This window comes from Neoarius graeffei, chromosome 3, assembly GCF_027579695.1.
Source record: "Neoarius graeffei isolate fNeoGra1 chromosome 3, fNeoGra1.pri, whole genome shotgun sequence".
NCBI classification, from domain to species: Eukaryota; Metazoa; Chordata; class Actinopteri; order Siluriformes; family Ariidae; genus Neoarius; species Neoarius graeffei.
Genome location: NC_083571.1, coordinates 612,304 through 637,411, shown reverse-complemented (window position 1 = coordinate 637,411; position 25,108 = coordinate 612,304). Strand labels below are relative to the sequence as shown.

The 25,108-nt window shown below is 42.7% G+C and overlaps 1 protein-coding gene across 2 annotated transcripts in view; it reads right to left on the bottom strand.

The window, feature by feature from the left end:
• Positions 1-7,046: 7,046 nt before the first annotated feature.
• The window catches only part of kcnk5b (potassium channel, subfamily K, member 5b), a 34,535-nt gene continuing 16,473 nt past the window's right edge, over positions 7,047-25,108 (bottom strand). For both annotated transcript variants that reach the window (XM_060916191.1, XM_060916190.1), the window contains exons 2-5: positions 15,902-16,013; positions 10,592-10,758; positions 8,514-8,682; positions 7,047-8,085 (exon numbers count right to left, since the gene is read on the bottom strand). In XM_060916191.1, the coding sequence (XP_060772174.1) occupies positions 7,361-8,085; positions 8,514-8,682; positions 10,592-10,758; positions 15,902-16,013 (1,173 nt within the window). In that variant the 3' untranslated portion in view covers positions 7,047-7,360. The remainder of the gene's footprint in view (positions 8,086-8,513; positions 8,683-10,591; positions 10,759-15,901; positions 16,014-25,108) is intronic.

Here is a 25,108-nt window from a genome sequence, read left to right as displayed (position 1 = left end):
TTAGCCTGTTTTGCTTAATTTGTAGCCTTCCTGTTGTACATAAAACAGGAAGTAAAGTTGGATGAATCATCGCCGAAAATTCAACTATAAATCAACCGAAATACGTAGTTGAATAAAGGGTGAAAGGGGGTCTATTCTCTGTCGACCACCAGCCACTTTTCAACGTCGTTTCAACGGAAACTCGTATGAGCAAAGCGGTGTTGAATCAACGTCGGTGATCGACGGTGATTCGACGGCGTATAGGTCGAAGAACATGCCGATGATTCCACGTCGAATCAACGACCCTCTGCTATCTGGGATGTTTTCCACATGTGCTCTACATGGTAACACATGTTACAAAATCTGATACCATGTATTCCACATGTGGTAACATGTGATCACGTGAAATACATGGGAAATTCATGTGTTTTTTTTTTTTTCTGTAAGGGCACAATTACCCCTCTCCATCTGTCTGACCAACACTTCATTTCTTCCTCCCTCTTCCTCTCCACCCATCATCCCCCCTCCTACCCCCATTGTTACAGTCCTTTGTAACCTCTGCTCACTCTCTCCCTCCTCTCTTGCCTCCTCTGTCAGAGCTTCCATCCCCCTTTTGAATCCTTCTCCAATCTTCCCACTGAATGTGCTGCATCTTCTCTGCTCTCCTCTCTTTCCTCATGACTTGACACATTATCTCCTCTTGTCTTCAGGCCAGCAAGATCTTCCCCTCCTATTCCCTGGATGTCTGAAACACTTTGCTCCAACAGAATCGGTCTATGTGCAACAGAGAAGAATTGGAGAAAATCCAGGTCCCCTGCCAACCTATCTCACTGCCAGTCCCTTCCTTCTGAGTTCACAGCTTTGCTCAAATCAGCCAAGATCAAGTTTTATCACTCCAGTGTGGTACCTGACTGTGAGTTGGCCTAGTGGTTAATGTGTCTGCCTCTCAACCAGGAGATCGTGAGTTCTACTCGTGGTTGGGACATACCAAAGATCATCATAAAAATGGTAGCTACTGGCAAGGCTGCAATACAGATGCGAGTGGGGAAGTCAAACTCTCATAGTTACCAGAGGACTAGCCCCCCACTGTAATAATCTGTATAGAGAGTGTGCACTTGACATCACGAGGTCACGTGATATTTGTTTATCTGCCATCTTGGACGGCAAGGCCGCGCATAGAACTTAGACGAACCCGTTCTAATTATCAAGTGTGTGGGAGTAGATCTTTCGAGAATGGTTATATCTTGTTCAGCATTTGGTTGTACCAATAGACAGGGCCAAAAGGAGGGCATGTCATTTTATAGATTCCCCGCAGACGAGGAGAGACGTGCAAAATGGGTGTCCGCTGTGCGAAGAGAAAACTGGAACCCCAGTTCTACCAGCCGAATTTGTAGTGAACACTTCATTATCAGGTAGGTGTAATCTTCTAATTCAATACTCCTAGTACATCTGTTAAGTTGATTTTCGGATTGAATGATAACTGCATACTCAGAAACTAGACAGTCTCTAACGTTTAAAATGGCTATGCCGAGCCCTACTACCCTGGCCTAGTCTATGACAATGTTTTATCTTTTTGGCTCATATATGCCTTTGAAAGGCCAATCCATAGTAGGGATGCGAAAACTAAAAAAAATCTTGACCAACCACCGAGCCTCATTAGCCGGTTAAAGTCGGTTAACCTATGAGTTTAAACAGGGATGCAAACGGCAGATGCGCCTTTTTCACGGCTGAATCGTGCACATCCGATTTTTTTTTTAGGGGGGGCGTTGGAGTGTCTGAATAATTTCATCAAAGTAAATTCTGTATTAAAATTACTAAATGATCAAATGCCGTTACAGTCCATGAAACAGGAAGTATAAGTATGAGAAGAAAACAGTAAATCATAAAGCTGCACAGATTTGCGCAGCTTCCGTGCAAACGTGCACAGCTTTCTGATTTACTGTTTTTCAGACAAAAACATACATATTTACAACCCTGTCATTATCTGGAACTGAGTTTAGATTTCGAACATTCTTACGATAAAACGTCCTGCATAGTCTCTTTATGATAAACGTCTTAATGCCACTTACCCGTGAGGTTATCAAGTAGACATTCTTCTTCGGAACCTTCCAGAGGTATAGTTGGGATACCCATCCCGCAACAAAATATTTATAAGCTTCCAGGCTCTTGTAAGCTTTGAGGGCTTTGCCAGTGTAACACGATTCACGATTAACAAGAAAATTGTAAATGTCGTGGTAGGCCAGATCGGGCAAATCGCCGGCACTGCAGCTCCGAATTTCCCTGAACAAGGATTGCGGCAAGTTGTACAGATCTGCAATCCCCAACCTGGAACACTTTTCCACGTAACGCTGCCTCACGTCACCTTCAAGATGTGAACAAACTTAGACAAGTAATCGCGCGATGTAGATGGGGTATTTTCCGAATTTTCTTGGGGATTACTCCCTGGATCCATTATGCTCGCGCAAGGTAAACAATCCTGATGCCGTCCAATATGGCAGAGTACACACGTGCGGGTCACGTGACTGCACATCCTCTATAGGTGAAAGGCTGAGGGCTATTGAAATGGAGAACGGCACCACACCCATATGCCTTAAAGAGTTGGTTAGTACTGGGACAGGAGACTGCCCGGAAAGACCAGATTCTGGCGTGAAAGGGACTTTGACTTTTTGAAAGTGATACCTCCATCTATAACCCTCATCAACTGTTTTCTGTTCTCTCTTCAACTCTCCACAAGCTGTTCCTCAGTCCTTCATCACTGAAGAGGACTTTGCAGTCTTTTTTGACAAAAAGATTGTGGCCATCCACAACTCTTTCACCACCTCCACCTCCCTTTCCCACCCCAACCCCACCCTTCCTGTCTCTTCCCCTTGCTCTCTGCTTTTTCCCTCTTTCCACTTCTCATGTCTCCCAGCTCCTGCTCTCTCACTGTCCTATCACCTGTGCCCTTGACCCTATCCCCTCATCATTCCTCCAGACTATCACTCCTGACATCCTCTCATTTATCACCTCCCTTGTCAACTCCTCATCTTTTGGATACTTTCCCTCCAGCTTCAAATGGGCCACATTGCACCTATGCTGAAAAAAACCCACCCTAGACTCCTCTAGGTAGTCATCCAGAACTACTGCCCTGTTTCTCTTCTCCCCTTCCTATCAAAGACACTTGAATGTGCTGTGACCAACTCTCCTCTTTTCTCTCACGGAACAACTTCCTGGATCCTCACCAGTCTGGCTTCCAAGCCAGACACTCAACCAAGACTGCGCTTCTCTCCGTCAGTGAGGCACTTCATGCAGCACGTGCCGCCTCCATCTCCTCTGTCCCGATTCTCCTTAACCTTTCTGCTGCATTTGACACTGTTGATCACCCCATCCTCCTGTCATCCTTATCAGCTCTAGGGTTCTGTGAGATCACCCTAGACTGGTTCAAATCCTACATCTCTGGTCGCTCCTTCCAGGTCACCTGGTCTGGTACTGCATCAACACCATGCCCACTTATCACTGGTGTCCCTCAAGGTTCAGTCCTTGGTCCACTTCCCTTCTACCTCTACGCCCAGTCTCTTGGCCCGATTATCTCTGCCCATCCTACCACTACTATGTTGATGACACCCAACTGTTTCTCTCTTTTTCTGCTTCTGACACACAGATCTTCGCTCACATCTCTGCTTGCCTGTGTGACATCAAAAGCTTGAAGGACAACCATCACCGGAAAGCTCAACCCAGGCAAGACAGACGTGATCTACATTCCTGCTCCATCCTCTGCACCCCTGGACATTGTCATCTCCCTGTGGGACATCTCTAGGCCACCTTCACCCAGCATGAAGAACTTAGTTGTTGTGTACAAAGACAGGCTCTCCTCCTCAGTGAACATTACTGCAGTGACCCATACATGTAGATTTCTCTTCTACAATATCAGAAGGATCCATTCCTTCCTCACCACCTACTCTACTCAGCTCCTGGTCCAAGCACTGATCCTCTTCCATTTGGATTACTGCAACTCTTTACTTGCTGGCCTTCCTGCATCTGCCATCATACCCCTGCAGCTCATCCAGAACACTGCAGCTCGCCTGGTCTAAAACCTCCCTTGTTTTTTCCCCACATCACTCCTCTGCATGCCGACTTGCACTGGCTACCTATCGCAGCTCATATGAAATTTAAGAAATTGCTGCTAGCTTGGGGTGGCATGGTGGTGTAGTGGTTAGTACTGTCGCCTCACAGCAAGAAAGTCCTGGGTTTGAGCCCAGGAGCCGATGAGGGCTTTTCTGTGTGGAGTTTGCATGTTCTCCCCGTGTCTGCGTGGTTTCCCTCATAGTCCAAAGACATGCAGGTTAGGCTAATTGGTGGCTCTAAATTGACTGTAGGTGTGAATGAGAGTGAGAATGGTTGTTTGTGTCTATGTGTCAGCCATGTGATGACCTGGCAACTTGTCCAGGGTGTACCCCGCCTCTCACCCATAGTCAGCTGGAATAGGCTCCAGCTTTCCTGTGACCCTGTACAGGATAAGCGGCTACAGATAATGGATGGATGGATGGTGCTAGCTTACCAGGCTGTCAAGGGATTAGGGCCAGCATACCTCCAGAGTCTGATCTGCTGCTACACACCAGCTAGATCCCTATGCTCTGCTACTAGTGGTTGCCTGGCCCCTCCTCCTCTCTGCTCCTGCCCTGCCCACTCAAGACTGCTGTCTGTCCTGGTGGAATGACCTTCCCATTGAGGTCAGTACTGCCAACTCCCAGACCACCTTCGAGTGCAGACTGAAAACCCACCTCTTCACGCTGCACCTCTCCCCTGCTTCCCTGCCCACTGTGTAACTGTGTATCGGTCCTGACTAACCCAGGCTGTGTACGGTCTAGCCTGGGGTTAGCCACTGGAGGTTTTTTCTCTTTGTCAGTTCATTTGTATGGTTGGTTTGCTTCCTTGGCTGTTTGAGTATTGATACTTCAACAGAATATACACTGCGTTATTCTGTCACTTGTTCAGTTGGCACAAGAACTTTCCTCTCTAGAAGTTCAGCATTTCTTGTACCTGACTTTTGCACTTGTTGTACATTGCCCTAGATAAGAGCATCTGCTGAATGCCATGCAATGTAATGTAATGTTGTAACAGTTCTCTGACTTTGGGAAACAGAGGAATGGGAAGCAGGCTTCAGAACAGGTGAGCTCTTTTATTTTTGCACACTTTTCAGTGACCATACACAAAACAAATACGCACGCCGTGGGGCGTCACAGCTCTCTCTCTCGTTCCTGACTGTCTGCAAGACACACAGAGACACAGGTTAATAGACAGCCAGAAATTTAACACAGGTGTACCGCATCATATGTTACCTGCTGGTTCAATCTGCCTCCTCGCTGTTCACAGCTGATACTCGACCACGCCCCCGCTGCCACAAATGTATTATATAAAATATATAATGTTTATGGTACAGATTGTTTGTGGTATATAGTGTTTATGGTACAGAGATTCCACTCATGGTATTCTGTAGCGAATTTCAAAGAGATCTTCACTGTGGATTTTTTTTTTATTATACATTCACTCACTAATAAACTAAAATAAAACAATGTTAGTGCTGTAGATTATGAATATTGAGTAAATTATTTCACAAATGTTACATTCTTGCTCAGCCTTTTATCTCACTGACACATTTGACTGAATTAAATAATGCAATCTAACAGTGTTGGTGTTCGTGTAGTTAGTGCAGTTCTCCTGTAGAGGACAGTAAAGAGCTGTAAATGTCTCACACAAAATAAACGCACACTCCCTTCAGGAGAAACTGCTCCAGAAATTCTGTAAAACTGAACATGAGGGAAAGTGGTGTTTATCACAGTGGTGTTTATCACAGTGGTGTTTATTCCGCAATATTCTACAATTTACACACATTGACTTTTTTTATGAAATGTCTCACACCCCTCCAAGCTGACTCACATCCTGCCAAACTGTCTCACACCCCACCAAACTGACTCACATCCTGTCAAACTGTCTCACACCCTGCCAAACTGTCTCACACCCCACCAAACTGACTCACATCCTGTCAAACTGTCTCACACCCTGCCAAACTGTCTCACACCCCACCAAACAATCTCACACTCCACCAAACTGTCTCACACTCCACCAAACTGTCTCACACTCCACCAAACTGTCTCACACCCCACCAAACTGATTCACATCCTGGCAAACTGTCTCACACCCTGCCAAACAATCTCACACTCCACCAAACTGTCTCACACCCCTCCAAACTGACTCACACCCTGTCAAACTGTCTCACACCCTGCCAGAGTCTCAGACCCCACCAACCAATCTCACACCCTGCTAAACTGTCTCACACCCCGTCAAACTGTCTCACACCCTGCCAGACAATCTCACACTCCACCAAACTGTCTCACACTCCACCAAACTGTCTCACACCCTACCAAACTGTCTCACAACCTGTCGAAGTGTCCACATGATGCAGTAAATCCATTTTCTGTTTATTTTTCCTCCTCAGAAGTGAGACAGGCCAGATACAGGAGTCTGAGAGAAGCAGTACTGTTTCCTTTGTGTTTATCTCACTCTTACCCCTTTTCAGCCAACAGGGTTAGGGTTCTGTCCTGGATTGCACACCAAATTTTGACCCTCTTAGAGAATTTCAACCAAAAATAAATTGGTTTGAAACCTGAAAATTGATTCCCAGCTAGATCCAAAATGTAGCCGGTTTTTCCAGCGTGAACTGTGACATCATCAGTGGGCATGTCATTAGTTTGGAGAGGAAGCAGAGCGCAGCAATGGAGAACGCAATGGAAAAGGAAACATCTATAGAAAAAATGAACCAAAACAAATATCTGCAATAACAGAAGAACAGTTGACAGGTAGTCAGTGTACTCCACCATCTTTCTCCTACGCTTTACTCCCATTGTGCCATGCCCTTCATTTATGATGCATCCTTGATTACAATGGTTCCACTCAAAACTGGTGAAAACGTGGGCTTGTTCGCTATCTGGCACCAAGGTTCAAAGAATCCTGAAAGGAATCGATTCAAGAACCCATTCCTTATTGGTCAAAAAGCGGTATCTGAGGAACACCACCTTCTCCCACATGACTGTGTACATCTCAGATTTTATTTGTATTTCTCAGATTTTATTAAGCATGGAGAAAAAGGCATTTATTTACAATTTATCACTTATCTGAAACCAGTCACACAGGAAACACACACACACACACACACACACACAGAGCAGTTTTACAACAATCAGTCATTTATTATTGAAATAATAACATTGTTCTGAAGGGCTTTGTTCCCAGTCAGGTCTTCACCAGGTTCTTGTCAGGTTTTCCACTTAAATAAATGTTCTCACTGTAGTAGCCTAACTGTGTACTATAAGCCACAAAGGATGTTGAAGGAGGTCTCTGCTCCTCATCCCGGTCCTTCTCCTTTCTCTAATAAATCTTCATTCACTTTGGTCACAGAGAACCTCGAGGTTCCTTCCTGGGTTCCTGAGTCATCATTGTCATAGCTAAACCTGAAGCTGGGGATCTGAAAAGATCTCTGGGAGATGTTTCTTGAGTCCCACACTGAACTCCCTGCTCTCTTTAGAACTTCCTTTTCTGAACACTTCTCCTTGCACAGGTCCAGATCTTGACTCATTTCCTTCTGAAGGGATTTGCACACCTCCAGATCTCCAGTGGAACCTCTGGCTCTGGAGATGACCATGTAGACATTGTCTCCGATGCTGAATCTGCGTTTCTGGCATAGCGATGGTTCCAGTGGCACCACCACCTGTTTGAGGAGTTCACTACAGCTCTTGGAACGTGTGAGAGCCTCCTCCTCCTGTTTCTTCTTCTTCTCGGTGGTGCCAATGGCTCGGATCACGTCACTATAGTCCTCACCTTTCTCTGACATGAACTTGAAGATGTCCACGATGCTGGGTGTATGAGGCAGTGATGCTTTGTGTATCTGGTCCAGCTGAACAGAAGAAGGATTGTGATGCATCTGTCTGCGTTTCTTCAGGACTTGGTGGGCCTTCACTACCATGTGGACATTCCAGCTGAAGAACAGAGAAAGCCATGCCAGGCCCATGTAGATCCATAACTCCACACAGAACCGGTATGGAGCCTGGTAGTCCACCCCCGTGTTCACACCTGGAAGCAGACAAAAACAATACTTGGACTGTAGATGACAGGAGCTAACGTAGCTAGGTAGTTTCAGGTGGGATTTCAGGAGTTAGCACCTTTAATCATGGTGTATCACCTCAGGAAACTTTTCCATCATCTCTCACTGAAACCAGGTATAACTGACTTTAACAGATTTCTCATGGATTTCAGTGCAGGATACTTCAATGGCACACACTTCCACTAATCAGCAGTGATGATGCTGCAGTAGGTTACACTGACAGCATTTTGCAGCAGCTACCTTTAGTTGTGCAAAATATCATGAAATAAACAGCGCCACCTGTAGGACTGGAGCACCTCTACTGTACATACAAGTATATGTAAGCTTGTAAAGGTGGTTTCGCACAACCCTCACCTCCATCATTTCCTCATTAATCATACTTGGGCCATTAGCGTACCTGCTACGTAGTCTCCAAAGCCCACGGTGGTGAGCGTGATGAAGCAGAAGTAAAGCCCCTCCAGATACGTCCACTGCTCCACACACATGAAGAAGAATGGAGGGATGAGCAGGTGGAACAGCAAACCCCACAACAGGAACAATGTCGTGCAGATAAACTGTACCTTTTTCTGTAACCCCCCCACACACAGAGAGAGAGAGAGAGAGAGAGAGAGAGAAAGAGAATGGTGAGTTTCTCATGGAGACTCCAAACAGCAAGCAAAGAAACACAGATACAGTAGGAGTGCTGGACTCATGGGGAAACGCTCCAAGATCTAACACGGAGAGCTGAAGCCACAGAAAGGTGTAAACCGTATATAAAGCTTGTTTTTCATGTACAAACCCATGATAAAGTTTCATTTACAAACTACACACAATGACATCAACAACATGAACTACAGTAGATAATAATGCTCGCTCTCTCTCTCTCTCTCTCTCTCTCTCTCTGGAGATGGATGCAAGTGCAAGTGCAGAAAACATTTTATTTATACAGGACAGTCAAAGTAATAAAAACACTGAGCACAAAAACACAACAGGAGAGGTGAAGAACACAGTGAGTATCAGGTGGAAAATACAAACTAACACAAAAACTAACAGAAGCTAGAGTTTAAATAAGGAGAGTAATCAGTAAAATTGAAAGCAGGTGTGTGTGTGTGTGTGGGGGGGGGAATTGTAGTGTTACCATCTGTGTTACCTTCTGGCTCTCCCCTTTTAGTTATGCTGTCATAGTTAGTTTTGCCAGAGTTCCTGCTTTCACTCAGCACACAATGTACACTGTTCTTAGCCCTTAGATGACACTGGGCATGCCTAACAATGTGTTTCTTCTCTGTCCCCCTGTCTCTCCCTCTGTCTGGCCCTCTCTGAGTTACATGTCGATCCTGAGAAACCAGTGATGCTGAACCTCTCCTGCTCCTCGGACCTTCCTGATCCATCCTGATGCCCTACGTCTGGCTAGAGTCTCATCACATTGCTCCTGTGGAGGACGGAGTCCATATGGACAGCCGAAAGACACACTTAGAAGACGCTCTGGACACTTACAGTTTTGCTATGATGGTTTAGGACGACAATCACCACGATGAGGACTGCAGTTGTCATGAACAGTTTTACACTCAAGTTTCCGTCAGTGAACAGTATATTAGAGGGACAGGACATGTAGGATGGCTTGGAGGCAAAGTGAGAGAGGCAAGATTGAGATGGTTTAGACACATACAGAGGCGAGATCCAGGGTGTACAGGGGAAAGAATGCTGGTGATGGAGTTGCCAGGTAGAAGGAAAAGAGGAAGACCAAAGATGAGATTTATGGATGGGATGAAGGAGGACATGAGGATGGTTGGTGCTACAGAAGAAGATACAGAGGACAGGAGGAGATGGAGGGACATTTTCGGCTGTGGAGACCCCGAAGAGGAACAGCCGAAAGAAGACAAGGAAGAAGAAGATGAGCTGATTTCTGATAAATTGGTATCAGAGTTTATAACAGCTGATAAATGACAAAAAAGAAACAGAAAGACAGAAGATGGATCTTTAACCATGTGATGAACGTTGGCTGTAGTTTGTTCACCAGACGGTTATCAAATATCAGAAATCACAAACCTTTTTATCAGTATCATAATTGGTGCAAAAAAGTCCTTATTGTTCAGGTGCTAGTTGATATGGCTGTTATCAGGCTTATTAATGTGTTTAAGTCCCACAGGGTCTGTCTGCTTTAAGGGACCCATTCAGAACCCATTCTGAATTACCCAGAATGCACTGCTCTCATGGCGTTCCAATGACAGAATGTGGGATTTAACCCGGCGCTCGCATGGCACTGAGGTGAGCAAGCTGCTTGAGGTAATTAACTTTCAGTGCAGGTGATGTACAGAGGGAGGAGGAGGAGTCAGGGTCAGGAGGAGCTGATTCACAGCCCTGAACAACTCACTGTAGAAAAAGCTCATAACCGTGTTTACGTTCTGTTGAAACACTCAATAAAACAGTCAGCATGTATTCCTGTGTGTGTGTGTATGTGTGTGTGTGTGTGTGTGTGTGTGTGTGTGTGTGGCTTACCACACTGAATTGTCGGTGCAGTAGAGCCTGACTCAGTCGTTTGGTTCGACTGCCAAAGAATGTTCCAAGTTCACTGATCCATGTGAAACACAGAGGGATTCCACATAAACCGAACACAATGCAGAAGACACGCCCACCTATCGTCTTCGGAGCAACCTGACCATAACCTACACAGAGAGAGAGAGAGAGAATTTCCAAAGTTCTGAAAATCTTTAGAATTAAAAACTCGACTGTGAGGTTATTGTCCATTCACTGTGCCATGGAGCTGAAACTCATGTAAAATAATATAAACGTATCTAAAATGTTCAGTAAATAAAATTATTTAGAGTGAATAACCTCTCAATAACACAAGAGTCCAGAGTTTTAAGAGGAAAGAGATGTTTATGGCTGTGTGCTGTACATTAAAAAGCACTGAACACTGAACCGACTGCAAAACGAAAAATTAGGAAACATTTTAACCTTAAACAGCTTGTGGACATTTATAAACATATTAAAATGTTAAAAACATTTTATTCTCCATCACTCAACAGCTTGAACTGAAACACTTCTGTCTGAATGACTCCCTAAAGTGAGTCAAATTGATTGATGCATAAGAATAAAAGAACGGATCATTTTGGGCTCCTCGCCTATTTTATGTCACTTTAATCAATCAATCAAGCAATCAATCAATCAATTAAAATGTATTTTTGCTGTGTTTGACTCGGGGACAGTCACGATATGTTTGACTTATGAGAAAGTGGGAAAAAGACACGGCGTCTCCATGTTCATGTTTAGTTAGCAGTAAGTGAATCAGCAGACGGTGATGAATGAAGTGTGTGTTTTCCTCAGAACAGTGAACTGTAGAGTCCGTGTTATAGATTTAACATGTGAACATGTCTGATATCCGGAGCTTTCAGACTGAACAGTTATCAGGACGTATTGAGAGGAGCGGCCCTCTGGGGAACGACAGAGAGGTCACGAGTTTACCGTTTGTTTTTATATAAATGTGTGTCTTTTCCTCCAAGATTCAAGTTTCACTGTGCAGACAGTAAATTATTAACATTAATATTTAAACTTGTCTTCTTCCGCGTGTTGTGTTTCAGTCACATGTTTCTACAGAAATGGCTCGTTCCACTGTGCCGTAGAACGGGGGGGGAGCAGGAAGTGTTAGTGCTGAGACTAAATTCTTTATTTTACATGATAAAGAGTGAATTTTTGGTGGAAAATAGTGAGTGATTGTGCAATGTTTACCGAACATGTTAGTGTGGATTATTATTTTACAGGCGAAGGGTTTTCTGATGGGATAGCTACAGAAAGAGAAACATGGAAAAGAACATTCAGTTTAATTCAGGTGTTTATATTTCACAGGCATCAAAATCATGTCGTATTTCCTCCTTCACATCTGCACTCGGTAGAGTCTGGACATCACCATCGCACCAGTCCTCCATGGGGTTTTCGTTTGCTTGTTTTCATTTGTTAATGCTAACATTAACCACTGTTGTTTACACGGCTAACATCTCATCTCATCTCATTATCTGTAGCCGCTTTATCCTTCTACAGGGTCGCAGGTGAGCTGGATCCTATCCCAGCTGACTACGGGTGAAAGGCGGGGTTCACCCTGGACAAGTCGCCAGGTCATCACAGGGCTGACACATAGACACAGACAACCATTCACACTCACATTCACACCTACGCTCAATTTAGAGTCACCAGTTAACCTAACCTGCATGTCTTTGGACTGTGGGGGAAACCGGAGCACCCGGAGGAAACCCACGCGGACACGGGGAGAACATGCAAACTCCACACAGAAAGGCCCTCGCCGGCCACGGGGCTCGAACCCGGACCTTCTTGCTGTGAGGCGACAGCGCTAACCACTACACCACCGTGCCGCCCCACGGCTAACATTTTATACAGATTTTTAAAAATGGTGGTTGCCGGTGCTGCACGTCACTCACAGTTCCTCCTGCGCTGTGAGAGAACCTCCCTGAAGTAGGAGATAAAAACATCCCTCAGAACAGCGTTCTAAGATCTACGGTCGTCCTCAGTTCCTGCAGTGTGACACACACAGACACACACAAAAAGGAACTTCCTCCAACAGCTCTAAGAACTATGAAAAAGTTCCTCCGGTCTGAAAATGCCTATAGATGTATAGTACCAATCAAAAGTTTGTACACCCCTACTCTACTCTTTAATAGGGTGTTTCTGTATTGTGATGATTCTCAAAACTGAAGATATCAAAACTATGAAATAACATCTGGAACACATCTGGAATTATGTGGTAAACAAAAAAGTGTTTAAAAAACAACATTTGATATTTTAGATTCTTTAGCGTATCCAGTGTTTCCTTTGATGACGCTTTGCACACTGCTGTCATTCTCTTAAGCAGCTTCATGACAGAGTCGCCTGGAATACTTTTCAATTAACAGCTGTGTCTCGTGAAAAGGTCATTAGTGGACGAGTTTCTCACCTTCTTAATGCATTTGAGATCAAACAGTAAACAGTAAATAATAACATTACAATGATTAAATAGCCCGATTCAACACCACAACTGCAGTAATCCATATTATATCAAGAACTGAACAACTAAGTAAAGAGATACGACATTCATCATTACTTTAAGACAGGAAATGACTTTTAATTCATAAAAATAAAGAAAAACGTTGAATTAGAAGGGGTGTCCAAACTTCTGACTGGTGCTCGATACAGTCTAACTCAGGGCTTTTCAAAGTGTGGGGCGCGCCCCCCCTGGGGGGTGCCAGAGTTCTTCAGGGGGGGCGCAACGTGAGGAGCCTTTACCAGAGACAAAATGGATCGATTTTTAGTACCTAAAGCTACAGTGAGTGAGGAGACAGAGTCTGGGCCAAGCAAAAAAAAACAAAGCCTCCAGGATGTTGCGATTTGCAACTTCAGTGCAAATTCAACCAATCCCCGCGAATTCAGGGCGGTGTTACAATTATATCCAATCACCGCAACTTTCCCGCAAATTTGACCAATCGTTGGCGTCGTCTTGAGGTGACGTCGACAAACTACCTTCCACCTTACTTCCGTGTATACGTTCAAGAGAAGCAGCATGTGTTTCCAGATTGGTTTTAAGTGCATTTTGGCGGGTTTTGAACATATTTTGGGCAAGGCAAGGCAAGTTTATTTATATAGCACATTTCATACACAATGGCAGTTCAATGTGCTTTACAGAAGTAAAAACAAAAACAGTAAACAATAGGGAAATAAAATTACATAAAATAATTTTATTTTTATTCTAAAACAATTAATTTAAAAGAATTAAAAGAAAACAAGAATTAAACAATAGTAGAAATAAAACAATAAAATAAAGTAGAAATAGGAGGAGAAAAAAAAGAAACCAGCAGAATAGAATAAAGAATAAAATAGAATAAAGTTAAAATTAAAGTAAATTTAAAACATGCAGAGAAAGTAAAAATTATTAAAAAAAAAAAGAAGACAATATTAATTATTTAACAGAAAGCATCTGAAAACAGCTTGGTCTTTAACCTAGATTTAAAACTGCCAACAGCAGGAGCATTTTTGATGTCCTCTGGCAGTTGGTTCCATAGCTGTACTGCATAAGGTTTGGGCTGGAAAACGTCAGCAGTATCTGGCAACATTGCATGATGTGCGAGTCAGTGTTTATATAGGCTTAAATTCTGTTACTGAAAGTGTGTTATGTTTACAGTGAAGCACTGTGTGCACTTTATTTTTTTTTTACTTAATACAAGAAAGTAATGGATGCCAACATTTTTGCCAAAATGGTATTTTATTTTCCATTGTTTCGGCAGCTTCAGCATCATACTGTGAGATTCTGTTCAAATTTTTTTCCTTCTATGAAGCCTGAGCCATTTATTTTATTAGTTTATGATTATTGTTTAATTTAGTCTTCAGGAGAGACTGCCTGCACACAGTACTAGTATTAATAGTTTTTTTCTTACATGAAAGCTGAGGCATTTATATTATATTTTAAGGTAACTTCATGTTGTGCTGTGAGGTTCTCTGCACTTTAACTTTTGAACCAACAGGTGCATTTGGATAAGTAAAGCCTATTTTTCTGCATTTTTGTAGTCCTGGTAATCTTTTATATTGGTAAAGTTGTTTATAGGACCATTTCTCAGTGTCTTTGTTTTTTAATCAATAGTTTTTCAGTAATAACTTAATATTTAACATATCACTCAATTTTAATCACAAAAAGAGAAAATCGCAACAATTTCTCGCAACTTTCACTTCCTCCCGCAATGTAATCGCAACAAAAACCTAAAAAACACCGCAACTTTCATCGCAATTTTTTTGGAAAACCCCCGCAACATCAGACATTTTAGCCCGCAACAATCACAAAAAAGGAAGGCCCGCAGAATCCTGGGGGACTGGAAAAAGAAGGAAGTATGACCACGATTATTTAAAGTTTGGATTTTCATGGACTGGATCTGAAGATGCTCCACTGCCACAGTGTGTTGTCTGCCAAGAGGTGCTCGCTAACGATGCTATGAGATGTTTAAAATGTGTAAAACAAGATGTTTTAAAAAGCACAGATGTTTAAAATGTGAAAAAGAAAAAAAGAAAAATGTGTACAACAACCATTTTTTAAAAATACGAATGGAACATTAAGTATAGCAACAACAAAAATTGGGGGGGGGGACGCTGTTGTTTATTTGCTCTCCGAGGGGGGGGGGGGCTGACTCTCCCACACTTTGAAAACCCCTGGTCTAACTCATTTAGAGTAAAACGTGCTGCTGTGTTTCCTGCTGAATGCAGATGTCATCCTGTTGATTTGACGTCACACCATAAAGAGGGGCGGAGCTGAAGCTGGGAGTCAGAGTCAGCTCCTGTACGCTGATGAGTTGAAAGTTGCGGTTGAAGAGGCACTGTCATGGGCTTTTACTGGTTGGGTGTTGGGAATTACAACCTCGAGTCAAACGCAGCATAATTATGTAGTTATGTTTTAATTAAGAGCGATCTGATCAAAGGAATCAAATTACACCTTGACTCATATGAACAGGGAGTCGAATCAGTGAAATGAGTCACTTTGAGCATCACAACATAACTGTGTTACTTCAAAGAGCTGAGTGTGTAATATACTTTATGAACACACACACACACACACACACTGAGAGAACTGTTGAGGTTGAATTAGTTACAGGTTTTGGTTGTTAAACTTGGTGTTCATTAAGAAAACTTGATGTTCAAACCTGAAACACGGGTTTAAAAGTGATAAATTGTTCAAAACATTCTGATTTAGAGATAAACGGATGAGAGAGAGACTGTGTGTGTGTGTGTGTGTGTGTGTGTGTGTGTGTGTGTGTGTGTGTGTGTGTGTGTGTGTGTTACCAATGGTAGTGATGATGGTGGCGGCGAAGATGATGGCGTTCTGCCAGACCCACGGGTTGTAGGGTTTCTCTCCAGTGATAGTGACACCCTGACCTGCTGCTGTAGCCACCATCTACACACACACACACACACACACACACACACACACACACACACACACACACCCTGTAAACTCTGCACCTAGAGTGAATATCGACTCCCTGATAATGGCACGAATGGGAGGTTGAAGGACTTGGGTTTATTCTGATTAAATTCGCTGAGCTCCAGAATGAGAGCAGATTTATATCTGATTTCTGAACAGAAACCCGACAGAGCCGTGTAAAGGGCAGGGACTGTGAATAGAGCTGCAAATCCCTGTGGAGTCTCCAAAAATAGTCATTCATTTTAAAATATTGTAAAATGTGTGTGTGTGTTCATTATTCCTGTTTTTCATCATTCTGAAATAATCACATGTTCTCAGAAAATCATACTTTCACTCTAATGTCCGGTCTGAGAGTGTGTCCTGTCAGTCTTCTAGAATGAAACAAATCTAAAAACTAAAATAAATCTGATAAATGCAGTGTGATTGAGCGTTTCTCGTGGTCAGCTGGAATGCTGTGGTTCTGAAACACAGTTCACGTCTTCACTCAGTCACATGACATACAAGATGGACACTCGTTTAGTCATGTGTGATTTTTTCCAGCAGCCCTGTTGATTTCTGTAGGTTGGTTTTGGGGTTAATATAAAAAAAAACCCTCTTCCAGTACAGACCACACCCATTTCCTGTTTAATTGGAATTAAAAAAAAAAGATACAGCAACAGGTAATGACGTGTTACACGCCTGCAGTGTTCAGACACGTCATCAGTAGCAACAGTGTGGATTTTAGCGACCTGACAAACGGCTGTCGTAAGGCGAAGATTATAAAGAGAACAAGTGCTGAAAGGACAGAAAGGAAAGATTTCTGCACAGGAGGAGGAGGAGGGAAAAAAACTCCATCAACAACCGAAACCTCCTGCTGCTGTGAGCTCGTGAAGAGTTTTGAAGAGAACGTGTTCTGGACGTCCACACGAGGAGTGACGCGTAACTCAAGGTCTCACAGCAAACAGTGAACATCAGAGTGACACATAAACACCACGTCTCATCTCCTGAACTCAGTCCGCAGCATGTTCATCACCTCTCACTGCGGGGTTTTGACAGTCGACGGTGTATTCAGGCCACGGAGCTGAGCAGGGGGAGAAAAAACTCATGAGATTTAAGTCATAAATTTACAGTAAAACAAATCAGATATTCTCTGAGATTGTAAAGTCAGAAATTTACAAGAAATAAAAGTTGGGAAAATCGTGATGAGTTTTGTTGATGAAGCCCATCGAGTGTATTTCTGTAACTCTCGGCTCAGCGATTGGCAGGAAGAGATTTGTGCAGATGAGAAAAATCCACACACTGACCGTAACGGGACACTGCTCTTACACAGTCATTATTCATTCATAAACAAAGCTGTGCAGTTTATACCGTCATCTTCCATTACATCCAGGAAACAGGCTTTCCAGGTGCAGTGCATTCTGGGAAATGTAGCTGAAAGTCTCTCAGTGCTTTATCCTTTTATAATCCTTTTATATTGTAGGATTGAGGAGGAAAGACTCAAGTCAAGGCAATTTTGTTTGTATAGTGCTTTTAACAATAGACATTGTCCCAAAGCAGCTTTACAGAATTTGAATGACTTAAGACATGAGCTAATTTTATCCCTAATCTATCCCCAGCACTTCCTGTATCTCTCGGCTCAGCCGTGGGGTCTGTGGCATGATGTTGATCCAACCTGCAAACTGAAGCGATGTGGTTCCTTGACAAAAACCCCACTATTTTCCAAATTTTATTTCTTATAAATTTGTAGGTGCAATAGGCTTATCAAATCAGTCTCATGTAAAAAGGGATCAGTCTCATAAATTCATTAATCATTCATTCAAGTGTTTAATAGTTTATAGCTAAACTATTAAACTCAATGGAATAACTTGGTGGTGATGTTGCTATAGTTTAGTGAGTATTGTAGCTCTAATGTAATACATTTACTCTAGATCTATAACATTCATATCACAATCAAATGGGCGAAGGCAATTAGAATACTTGTTTGGCAGAAGTTGGCACTCAGTGAATGTTGTAGCAATAGACAGGACACAGTTTATTCCAAAGATACCATTTATTGAAATAGCTGACACAAATTAGCAAACTAATACTGATCAGATATCGCAACAATAGCAGCCAAGGAATAATTCCATATAAATGGTGATACAATGCATACAGGTAATAATCAGTAGTGTATATGATGATAACTAAGGCACTAATGGTGATCAGAAGTAATAAGCTATACGTAAGTTTACAGTGTAGGGGCGAGTGGATGTTAAAATGTGAGAGGGAAATCACATGTTTATGTGTGTCTGTATGAGAGTGTGTGTGTGAGAGCGTGTGTGTGAGTGTGTGTGTGTGTGTGTGTGTGTGTGTGTGTGTGTGTGTGTGTGTGTGTGTGTGTGTGAGTATATGTGTGTGTGTGTGTGTGTGTGTGTGTGTGTGTGTGTGTGTGTGTGTGTGTGAGTGTGTGTGTGTGAGTATGTGAGTGTGTGTGTGTGTGTGTGTGTGTGTGTGTGTGTGTGTGTGTGCAGGGGTTAAATTGGGCCGGGGCTGTCCGGGGCTGAGCCCCGGCACATAAGCTAGGAACGGATGGCATATGATCACGCACACATCAAAAGCAACAAACCCTTTTCACGATTTTCAGTTCTGAATAATTAAATATCGTTTTATTAATCAATAAACCCATGACTTTTATGAGATAGATCATAGTTTTCCTGATAACAAGATGACCTGTCAAAGCTATTTAAAACAGAACTTGCGATCAGAGATTCTGGTTTCTGGAACACTGCGTGGGTTGCCAATTCCGCTTTTTATAAGCGACTTTGGGGTTTCTTTTTTTGTGAGCTCGCTTTAAAAAAAAATCAGAAGTCGTGGTTTGCGGGTTTTTGGGCTTGTGTTTCAGCGTTGTGACTTGTTTATAATTTTCTCCGTACACCGTCTCCCCTTTTACCTGCATACGATACTAATCCATCAGAGGTGCTTGAACGAACTGTCTGTGCATTTGGCGAGTTCAATTTCCATAGTCCCCAGTTATCGACAGAAATTAGCCAGGGGGAAGGGGGAGATGTCAGTTAAAGTTAGCTACTGAGATTGACCAAAAGTTGAGCCTAACGTTGCCTCAAGTTAGCTACCTTTGGCAAACATAAACAAAACACTCGTCTTGTGCTCTAGCCTTAATTAACTGTCGATACAGTCAATTTCACTTTTATACAAGAAGGTTAATAAATTGTTTTGTTGTCTTGGATTTTTAGAGCTCAGCAGCTAAAGGTTAAAAATGAGGAAAGCAAAGAGGAGGAAGCTTACAGATTTCTTCAAAAGGTGGGCAGCATCATATTTTTTATTATTAAAAACAAAATATCAAATAATACTGAAGAGGGGAAAAAATACTGATCTAAATATGTTGTGTTTTTATTTTTAGACAGTATGTGTTTAGCAAAACACATACTGTCTAAAAATAAAAACACAACATATTTAGATCAGTATTATTTTTTCCCCTCTTCAGTATTATTTGATATTTTGTTTTTAATAATAAAAAATATGATAATGATTATGTTCACTGTATTGTTAATATTATTAGTGTTTTATTATTTATTGTTAATATTTAATTTAACATTAATTTATTATTATTTATTGTTAATATTATTAGAGTATTATTAGTGTAATTATTATTGTTATTATTATGTATTCAATTATTTATTTGGCATGTGGTGCTTTTTGTATTGTCTAGAACATACATAAGATGAGCATATTATAGCAGCAAAATAGGAATGCAGCAAAACTTTTGCTGCATTCAAATGATTGTGCTTCTATTTTGCTGCTATAATATGCTCATCTTATGTATGTTCTAGACAATACAAAAAGCACCACATGCCAAATAAATAATTGAATACATAATAATAACAATAATAATAAATGCTTCCGGCGGCACGGTGGTGTAGTGGTTAGCGCTGTCGCCTCACAGCAAGAAGGTCCTGGGTTCGAGCCCCGGGGCCGGCGAGGGCCTTTCTGTGCGGAGTTTGCATGTTCTCCCCGTGTCCGCGTGGGTTTCCTCCGGGTGCTCCGGTTTCCCCCACAGTCCAAAGACATGCAGGTTAGGTTAACTGGTGACTCTAAATTGAGCGTAGGTGTGAATGTGAGTGTGAATGGTTGTCTGTGTCTATGTGTCAGCCCTGTGATGACCTGGCGACTTGTCCAGGGTGTACCCCGCCTTTCGCCCGTAGTCAGCTGGGATAGGATCCAGCTTGCCTGCGACCCTGTAGAAGGATAAAGCGGCTACAGATAATGAGATGAGATGAGATAAATGCTTCCAATGTTATAGTGTTGTTTGTATTTGGTTGCATTCACTGCATGAATATATTTGATTGACAATTTGACTGACAGTGTTTTGGCATATTTAACATTTATCCTCCAAAATAAATCAACTGTTTTGGTTTAAGATTGTGCAAGCCTTCAAATTTTCTCACTGAACATTCCTCCTTCACATTTTTCACCTGTAGGCATGTGACAAGATTTAACATGATATTGCTCAACCTACCTCTGTAAAGTCAGCTAACAACTTATTAAAATGCACCAGAATTCAGCAAATAACATGTATGATAATAAAAAACTTCTGGGGGAGGACCCCCAGACCCCCCACTAATCATTTCCTTCAAACCAATGTACAACAACCTGTACAATCTGTTACATTGGCCAACCAATCTACATTCAAACTGCCATAATGTGTAGGGGGGCACTACAAGACACACATAGGCCTACAACACACAGATAAGGTGTATATCTCTGTGCAATATGATATGGTTATCAAATTAGAGGGTTATTTATCAAAAAGTATATTGGGGCAGGGCGGCGGGGGCAGGGGCGGGTACGAGGCAGAGCCCCCCCACATAACCAATCCCAATTTAACCCCTGTGTGTGTGTGTGTGTGTGTGTGTGTGTGTGTGTGTGTGTGTGAGAGAGAGTGTGTGTGTGTGTGTGTTTGGCAAGATGGCTGCACGCAACATGGCCACGGTGGAGCGCGTCAGGGGTACCTGCACGCACCTGTGATTATCCAGCCACCACACCCGTTGTAACTGCCAGCGTTAATGTAGGGAAAAGGTCAAACTTTTGACATGGCTGACATAAGGCTTTTACTCTTAACAATGTGCCTATTAGCAATTGTGAAGAGCACGTTCAAAGACGCTCTGCAGACCGGCAGAATCTACAAACGAAAATGGGCCATTCATGACCCTGTGCCTAAAAGCATAGGAGAGGGGAATTCTACTCACCCGGACCCTTTCTCCACGATGGTCAGAACACTGGATGAGGACGAGTGGATTACATTCCAAAACCAAGAGAGAGGGTTTCGAAAGTCCCTGGATACTAAACATTTCGAGGATAAACACAACTTCCTCTTCTCAGGAGAAACGCCTACTAAGTGGATAAAACTCTTCCGTATTTTGAACGGAGTTTACTTCAAAAATGGAATCTTTACTATCACTAAGAGGAACGGAAAGCCACTGGGAGTGCAATTTTTGAAATTCACAATTCGTATATTGAAGAAAATGCCAACAACCAAAACAAAGTTGCCCGAGGCCCAAACCACAGACTCCCTGGCTGGCTGGATTAAGGCGGAGCTGCGCTTTTTGCGAGAGGTGGTTCAGCCAGCGCTTGGAGCAGAGTGGAATGGAGGACACCAACAAAAGCAGGTGGGCAAAGAAAAACTGGTATATCTTTGGCAAAATAGAAAATCTAAGGCCATTCAGATTATTCTGAACAACAGTGTTTATCCAAACACACCTGCCTACGTGAACGATGTACAAATTGTGTACGATTACTATATCTTCAAATGCGCGCCCGAAGGGCTCGAATCTGCATTAGACATGCCTCCATGGCCAGAGATTGTAACCCCGATAGAGTGCCACCAATTGAACACCTCACTGTTCACTGTCCCCGAGGTAGAGAAAGTAATTAACAACTTGCCCAATAACAAAGCTTGTGGACTTGATGGAGTCACATATGAAACATTAAAAACAAACAAAGGGGTATTGTGTCCAGTTCTAACCAATATATTTAACATCTGTCTGAGGAACGGTAAAGTTCCGGAATCATGGAAAGGGGCTTTGATTTATCGCATCCCTAAAAAAGACAATATACCAAACGATCCCTCAACCTGGAGAGACATTTCCCTACTGCCAACAGTATATAAATTGTTTATGAAATGCCTTCTGTCTCGAATCCTGCCATGGTTAGTAGAGACTGAGACACTTTCACCAAAACAAAAAGCATATATTAACAGACAAGGAATGAACGAGCACGTCTTTTCTCTTAAAACTGGAATAGATGACTTTAAACACTCTTCTGCTAAACTTTTCACTGTTTTTCTTGATTTCCGTGATGCATTTGGTACACTCCCCCATGATGTAATGTATCATGCATTAGAAGAAATAAGACTGCCTCGACTGTATACGGACATTATTAAAGATATATACGAAAACTCCTTCATTCAAGTGATATGTGGAAATGCATTGACCAGTCCAGTTCCACTCAAAATTGGCATAAAGACTTGGTGCCCATGGAGCGCCATTAACTTCATACTGGCAATAAACTCCTGGCTTAAGTGGATGTGCCAGTGCGCGCCAGCAGGTGCGCGCTCCCCGAACCCCGTGCAAGGTTACGCAGATGACGTGGAAATATCATCTAGGGATGAGCGCACGATTCACAACATGCTCATACACACCGAGCAGTTCATACAGTGGTCAGGCCTGGACATCAAACACACAAAATGCGCTGCATTCTATGAGAGGCGAAGTGGAGGAAATAGATGGTATAAATCAAAGTCTGATAAACCCCCTGCCTTTTCGATATTGAATAATCCCATTCGTGTGTACGAACGCCATGAAACATATCCTTATTTAGGACACAAATTCAATGTCGCTGGCGATTGGGAGGAACAAGTGACAGAGCTGTGCCAGGAGTACACTCAAAGGCTTGCAATGATAGATTCTTCTCCCCTTCCCATCCTGATGAAAATCGAGGCCATTAGTGTCATAGCCCTGGCTAAAATCCAGCATCTCTTCTTTAATGTCCATATTGCACAACAGACGCTGGCAATGTTGAATAATGAAACCGTGAGATTGACGCGAAAATGGCTTGGACTAAATAGTCATACGACAAGAGACATTATTCACCAACCGCGCAGAAGCGGGGGCCTAGGTGTCCCAAATATTGAATGGCTTTACACCTCAGTTAGAATTGCCCATCTGATCAATATGCTGAATAACGACGACCCAGCTGTCAGAGAGCTGGCGCGCGAATCGCTTCTCTTACATCTACAGCGACGCAAAATTCCTGTCGCCTCCCTAAATGAGCCCCAGTTTCTTGGGTTCAAACTAAAAGCAAACGGAAAGCTAGACATGAAGGCGGCTGGATTCGGTGTGCGTTCGGACTGGATCGATCTCAATGACCTTTGCCAACGTACAGGAGTAGAACTCTCCTGGCTAGGACCCGATGGAGCAGCAGCAGCGCTTGAGGACATCCTATCTAACCACCAAATCTCCACGCTGGTGGTCCTGAATACAAATAACGCCCCACCCTGTCATTTACATCTTAAAAACATTAGACACTCACTTCTACATCACAGACAAACACAAAGCGTACAACATTGGAAAAGTCTTAAATTACAGGGAAAGCTAGCACATTTACCATTTGCTGATCATTTAACTTCACATTCTGTTTTAAAAAACAACTTCATCTCAGAAGAAATCCTCACTTTTACAATTAAGGCAAGACTTCAATGCCTCCCAACAAGATATAACCTGGCAACATGGTATCCTTCTAAATATACCCCCAATTGCATACTGCATATAAATGATCAAGAAAACGAGACAGTAGCCCACATATTAACCGGATGTAATTACTACAAGGGACAGTATGTAGCCAGGCATGACCGTCTAGTCAGTTTGGTTGCAAATGATTTAAAAAATATAAATCAAGGAAATGATTGTAATGTTTTTCTAAACAGTACTGTAAAAACAAACTGGTTTAACCAAAATACAGATAATGACTATTTCAAAAACATTCCAAATACCCCGGATATTGTGACTGTAAACAAATTAGAGAACTCTGTGCTTATTACAGAAGTGGGGTGCTGCTTTGATTCTTATATGGACACTTGCTATTATTCCAAGCTACTAAAATACCAACCATTACAGGAACGCATCCTCCAGCTGGGATATAAATGCAAGCTAATAGTATTGGTTTTTGGGAGCTTAGGCCATATACATAAGAATGTTGTCAGAGGATTGCAGATAGGGGGACTGAAAAAGGGGGGCGCAAAAGCATTGGCAAAATATTGTTCTGTTTCAGCTATCATTGGTAGCATGCAAATATGGAAACGGAGATGTTTTGTTTATCCTTGAAAGTTGATTGATTTATTAACAACAATATTAGTATAAGTGTGTAAGCCATTAAGACCTGCCAGCCGGTCAATAACCTCTTCCAAGTTATTTGGATCTTGTATTCTTTGTTTTTTTCTTGGGTCCAAATAAAAATAATCATGTGTGTGTGTGAGTGTGTGTGTGTGTGTGTGTGTGTGTGTGTGAGTATGTGTGTGTGTGTGTGTGTGTGTGTGTGTGTGTGTGTGTGTGAACGGAATGTGCGAGCCTTGTGCTAGGCCTTGCCTAAAAGGGGATGGGCAACAAGGAGAATGCACGAGAGAGACAAAGGATCTGTAGTTTAAAAACTAGTCTCGGCTCGACCTTACACCCAATTTCTACTCAACCCTTAGCTACCCCTGTATGGCAGCGGGGGCGTGGTCAAGCGCCGGTCTGTGACAGGAGGGTGGAGCCAGGGAAGGTGAGTGGCAGAATCGCGACACCTGAGGATAATTAACCTGTGTTTGTGTGTGTGTTTTCCCAGTAACCGCTCCCTATTTAAGGAGGCAGAGAGAGAGGAGAGGGAGCGCAACCCGGGACCAGACAAGTGTGTGTGTGTGTGTGTGTGTGTGTGTGTGTGTGTATGGAAGGAAGAATTTAGACTGAAAAGTTGTGAAAATAAATAGATTTATCTGCCTCCAAGCATTGTCCTGCCGTCCTCTGTGCTCCACCCACACTCGATACGTGCTACAGTGG